Source organism: Solanum pennellii, chromosome 8 (genome assembly GCF_001406875.1).
Source record: "Solanum pennellii chromosome 8, SPENNV200".
In the NCBI taxonomy this organism is placed as follows: domain Eukaryota; kingdom Viridiplantae; phylum Streptophyta; class Magnoliopsida; order Solanales; family Solanaceae; genus Solanum; species Solanum pennellii.
The window spans coordinates 67,955,208-67,961,580 of record NC_028644.1 but is presented as its reverse complement, the minus strand read 5'-3'; the positions used below and the strand labels follow the sequence as shown (position 1 = coordinate 67,961,580).

Sequence of the window (6,373 nt, the reverse complement as noted above, 5' to 3'; positions counted from 1 at the left end):
TTTCTTTTACCCTAATTGTCATATAATTAAGTATAAAAGATGATAAAAATAACCCACTATTTATTTCAAGGTTATCTCCTTTAACCCCCAAGTAATTGAATTATTAACCTTAACCCCCTAACTTTATAATTATGAGTATGAATAGTCCAAAACGCCCCTTTAAAAACTTAAGCAGAATTCCGACCCAGTCAGGGTTACGCAGTCTGTGACGATCCGTCACGACTGTGACGGTCCGTACTGCATGTCCGTTACAAAGTTCAGAGAGTCAATTCTGTGGAAGGATCTGTGACGGTCCGTCGTGCCAACGACGGTCCGTCCTGCCATACCGTTGTGAAGTTCAGAGAGTCGATCTCAGTACCCAAATTTTCAGACTCTAAGTGTTTTGGAACGAGACCCCCTCGACGGTCCGTCGTGCCCACGACGGTCCGTCGTGGAATCCGTCGACCCTGACAGTTATTACCAGAATAAACTCTACTGCTCAAAACGACTAAACAGGTCGTTACAAAAATGATTCATGGAATCCAAAAATTCATGAAGTTCAAACTTTAGCAATCTAAATATGAAAATCTGTTGAAATTTTGAAATCCACAATTCATTCATGGTGTTATCATTTCAACTCATGAGATGATTGATGAAGTTTAATTTTTCACAATTTAAATGTGATTTTGTAAAAGTTTTTCAGTGTTTCAATTAAGGAATTCATCAAAATTTATTTTTTACAGTAAAAATATTGAGTAATGAGTAATTTTGAAATATTAACTAAAACTTAATTAATTAACTGTCCAAAAATGACAATTTGACAATTTGTCTAAACAATCTAACACCCCCTTGCACACACCAAAATCTAACTTACTAGAACTTAGATAAAAATTTAAAACATAAAATGAGGATTATATTAGTTCAATATTCATGAATGATTCGTGGAGTTCAAACTTTCATAATAAAAGTATGAACTGAAATTTCAAACTCCACAATTCATTTATGATGTCCATCTCTTTATTATTCCAAACTCATGACTCATGAGATTATTGATGAAGTTTAAATTTTCACAATTTAATTATGATTTTCTTTTGTAGTTTTTCAGTGTTTTAATTAGGAAATTTTCATCAAGTTTTAATTTTTGCAATAAAAATACTGAAATATTGAATAATTTTAAACATTAACTAAAACTTAACTAACCGTTCAAAGATTAACTATTAGACAATTTCTCCAAACACTCTAACAACCTGTTGCTCTCCAATTTACTAAAACTTGGATAAAAATTAAAACATAAAATGAGGATCCAATATCAGATAAAGCTAGAACGAGAGATTTGTTTAAGAGTTCATCCCATACAAATCCTTCAACCAAGAGTCTTACCACAACCCACACATTGATTCGTTAATTTTAGTTGATCGAACCTTTACTTAGTTTCACCTAAGTTTTCATATTAGTCATAAATAGATCACTCATATATATCATATTAAGAAAATATTCCGTAGGTTTATATTAACTTAAAAAAATTTCTTTTAAGATGAGGATTATTTAAAACCCTCATACCATGAGTATTTCTTCATATCTTCATCTTTGGAATTGAAATTATTCACCTTGGTATTAAATTGTAGTACTATTTATTATTCTTATTCTTATTCTGTTTCTCATTATTTATTTATTTATTTACTTTTAGTACAAACAAGACAATAGAACGCTATCAGAAGAATGAGAAGAGCCTGGGACGACTCAACAGAAAATTAACTGATCAACTAACCACTGAGGTATTTTCTTTTCAACTTTCGATGTGAGAATTAGTTCGCACACCTATCAAAATGTATATATATATATATATTTACTCTATTCAAATTTAGATGTCTTATAATTTTGATGAATTCATGAAGCTAACGAAGCAGTCAAATTAGAAACTTATTTTGCATCCATCGCGGATTCTATGTTTTTTTCTTTATTTTTTTTTCTTACATTAACCCATTTCACCCCGAGTTATGTACATATTTTGTATATTTAGGTGAAGTTCTAACATGAATTTCACTTGAAAAAACAAAGAAGATAATTTTGCGAATGATAAAAATATTTCAAGTTCTCTATTTTAAGTAAAATTGATTTGAAAGTACCTGATTTTGTATTGATAGGTATATATGTTGTTCACACTCTTTAACAATATTGTCATTGTATACTATTAAGTTCTTCTAAAAATATGTAATTTTTAGAGAATTCGACACTGGTAAACAAGACTTTTGGTATGTTTGAAATACTAACTCTTTATTTTGTGTAGCATTTGAAAGAGGAAGTTGCAACCATGACTAGAAAGCTTGAATTTCTTGAAGACTCTAAGAGGTTAATTAATTGTCTCTTAATTTTCATTGTAGCACAATAATTAAATCAGCAAATTGTTCTAAAATATTTTTTTTGTGAATTATTTTCAGAAAACTTTTAGGACATGGTCTAGAATCTTCCACCTTTGATGAACTTCAACAGGTAGAAGAACAGTTGGAAAAAAGTTTAAGCAACATTAAGGCAAGAAAGGTAAAAATCTATATATGCCTCAATCTTTAACAAGTTAATTATAGTTGGTTTCGGGTTAGATGATTAAAAGTAGTTGATAAGTACGTTGTACGTATTAAGTGATAAAAAAACACGTTTTTATATTGAAGCAGTTACGTGTTTGAGTAAAAACAATGACAATTATAGTAATAATAATATACGTTGTTGGTATAGTTATAAATTACTTGATATAATTAAAAGTGTTTATAAGCTGCACAGGTATAAGTTTGAGTGGTGACTAACTTATGACTGATTTTAGCTTATAAACATTTCGATATTTAAAAACAAATGCATTGATTTGATAAATTAAAAAGTGCTTATGGTTATTGTCTCATTATATTTAACTATTTGTCGCTCTCTTTAAATCCGTCTTGATATAATATTATACAAATGGATTAAATCCAGGGGCGGAGCTACCTTGGTACAAGAGGGTTCATTCGAACCCTCTTCGACTGAAATTTATACTATTTATACATTTAAATAATTTTTAATGTATATATAGTAGATGTCGAATCCCTTCGATTACTCTCTATGTCTATTTCTATGAATATTGAACCCCCTTATTGAAAATCCTGACTCCACCACTGATTAAACCTATATACAATTTTCGTTTGTTTATTTGTTTTATTTTGTTTCAGAATCTGTTTTTCAAGGAACAGATTGCTCAACTGAAGGAAGAGGTAAATCACTTATATATATCCATTTAAGTCAAAACTATTAATGCAATTGGGTTATAATACATATTTTTTCTCTTGTCTTAGGAAAAAATTCTATTGAAGGAAAATGTAGACTTGAAAAAAAAGGTGAGATATATATCACTCCAATTTTTTGCTTGCATATCAATGTTTCTAATATGTGTGTTTAATGTTTGGTTAAGATTGATAAATGAAGTTGGATTAATGAGTGATTATGAAAATATTCATAATCAAATAATTTCAGTAGAGATAAAAAACACACCAAGTGACTTTTTCTTATTTGTATAAACATTGTTCTTTGATGGGCACAAATACATAATCATATTATAGCTAGGTACTTGTGCTGATAGGTGATAACATCTAGTACGTTATAATATAGCTGAGATGAACACATTTACCATCGATGGACAGAGATACTGCTGATAGGAGATAATATGTCTTACGTACATTATAAAATAGCTGAGATGAACACAAATATTTGACATTGTTATTACTAGTTATACTAGAAAAGTATGTAAGATATTAAATGTTGAGAAGCCAAAATTGTGGCAAGTGGACTATTTCCCAATTGAATCCTTATTGTGAATTATAGAACAATTTTGATCATGACATTTTGTATAAACCCTTTAACTAATTACACTATGCTAGTTTATATCATCATTATCATCTTCTTTTTTTTTAGTATATGGTCAACTGTAATTAATTACCACCACTCCTTCGATTTCTGTTTCATATTATGTGACACTATTTAGAATGATGTCTTTTAATACGTAATAATATTTTTTCTTTAAAATTTCTCATTTTTTCTTAAGAAAATTATTTATAATCAAACGTTTTTTTTTGTTGTTGTTCAGTGTGAGGTGCTACCATTGACTTTAAAACCAGTTCCTCAAGTAGAGAAAGATGTTGAAAGACAAATAATGGAAGTTGAGACAGAGCTCTTTATAGGACTTCCAGAGACTAGAAAAAGTTCATATTGTCCTAATTTAAACACACTACCTACATCACTTTAATTGTCAAAATTGTTGGGGTTTCAAGTTTTATATTAACACTGTAATTATAATTTATAGAGTTGTAATAAAAAAACTACATTACTTTAATATAGGTTTTTTTTTAATTTCTTGAATCATTAGCTAGAGGAGAAGGTCTATCAGAAATAGCATATTTACCTCACAGAAGGTGAGAGTAAGATCTTGTATACAATAATTTATCCTTTTAACGCTTTAATTATAAAAATTACGTCGAATATATTGTTGTAGTACTAGTATCAACTATGTGTTAATTGAGCTGATGGCTTATTAGAAATCGTCTCTCTACCTCATAAAGTAGGGTATGATCTTGCATACCCTTTATTTTTCTCAGATCTAGGTACTTTGTGTATATGTTGTTGTTCTGGCCGATTGTTGTAGTATCAACTATTTGTTAATTGAACAGGTGATCTATCAAAAACAGTCTCTCTAGCTCATAAGATCGGATAAGGTCGTGTGTACTGCGCGCTACTTTTATGGATCACACTGGATGTGATGTTGTAGCATCAATTCCACATCACTTGAGCAAATGTCTCTATCTCACTAGGTAGGAATACATAAGGTTTTGCGTATATTTAATTATCCTCTATGCTGAATATATTATTGTTATTTAGTATTAATCATGAGTTAATAATCATCAGAATGATGCAAACGATAGTACTGTCGAGAGAAATGTTTATATGTACACTTTATTTTCCTTTTTAATGTTTTCTTTGATTTTAATTAATTAATGAGTTAATATATTAGCAGAAATTAACGAATAAGTAGTACTATGAATTAATATATTTTGTAGGCCAATTAATTAAAATCTTAGAACTTTCAAAGGTTATGACCTCATTATGTTTGTCCTAATCAAATAGTCATAATTTGCCCCATGAAAATTAGGGATGTCAATGAGGTTAGGTTTAAAAAAGGTGTTATAGCCTATAGCCTTTTTGATGATAATGAAAATTAAAATAATCACTTAGATATTTATAATAAATTGATCGATATATTAATGACACGTGTCAAAATAATTAATCATAGTATACCTTTAGCTTAATGTATTACTTCACCATTATTTTGACGCAAGTAATACTTCTTTTTTTGAATATGACATTTGGTTACAGTTTAGATTTTTTTGGGAAAATCGTGACCATTGTAGACCGATTGGTCTTGCGTGGTATTGTTAATTGGTGGAGTTGATTCTTAGTTTATTTAATTATCAAATCAAGGTACTAGTTTTGACATATTGAGATTGGTAATTAATTATTAGGTGTTATTTTATATGATCTAACATTGAATTTTAGTCCATTTGAAGAGGTTAGAGTTAAGTTCTTGGCTTGAAATTTAGCAAGTATGAAAAATTTGGCATACCAATATATATCAAGATTTGGAGTTTGGTTGGAAATATGAGTGAGTTTTAGCGTCTATGATAGACATATAATAATTTGAATGTCTACAAAAATTGCTTACTTACGAATATTGCATAATTGGTAGATTGGGAACGTTCCGAAATCTTGCGAAAAGGAAAGGAAAAATCTTAAAAGATTCGTGGCACAAGTTCGGCATCTGAGGTATGTTAAGACTTTTAGACTTGTTGAAGGACGTTTTCCTAATTAAAGATTAAAAATGAAAATAGACAATGGAGTAAGGGGGGAAAAAATGGTGGTCTCGTATCAATGGTGTGACGGGCATTGGTACGAGTACCGGTGTTATAAAAAGGAAAATTTCTATTATAGAATGTGGATTGAAATTTGAGAATGCCAAAGCATATGGGCATTAACTGATATATTATTGACTTGAATTCCTTGTGTGATTGTGTTTTATTTATTTCACCCGTATAGTTGTGAAAATCGAGGGGGTTATGTATTATATTCATATTGATTGATTGAGATGCATCATCATTCCCTATATTGAAATAATATTGTGCACGTGCATAGACATGAGATTGAGTATAAGTTGGGCACGTGGAGATCGTCCGTGCTGGGGATGGTGAGATGTTAAGATTGTAATTTGGGCACGTGGAGACCGTCCGTGCGAAAATTGTTTGATATTATGATAGTGCGTTGAGATCGTCCGCACAGACACGTGGAGATCGTCCGTGTCGGTATATGGACCTCGCGAGTCCCCCAT

At 30.2% G+C, this 6,373-nt stretch overlaps 1 protein-coding gene across 1 annotated transcript in view; it reads left to right on the top strand.

The window, feature by feature from the left end:
* LOC107027318 (agamous-like MADS-box protein AGL19) overlaps positions 1-4,478 on the top strand; it is an 11,727-nt gene extending 7,249 nt beyond the window's left edge. Inside the window, exons 2-7 of the mRNA XM_015228494.2 lie at positions 1,667-1,754; positions 2,267-2,328; positions 2,418-2,517; positions 3,174-3,215; positions 3,297-3,338; positions 4,085-4,478. Coding sequence (XP_015083980.1) covers positions 1,667-1,754; positions 2,267-2,328; positions 2,418-2,517; positions 3,174-3,215; positions 3,297-3,338; positions 4,085-4,243 — 493 coding nt within the window. The 3' untranslated portion in view covers positions 4,244-4,478. The remainder of the gene's footprint in view (positions 1-1,666; positions 1,755-2,266; positions 2,329-2,417; positions 2,518-3,173; positions 3,216-3,296; positions 3,339-4,084) is intronic.
* The last annotated feature ends 1,895 nt before the right edge of the window (positions 4,479-6,373 follow it).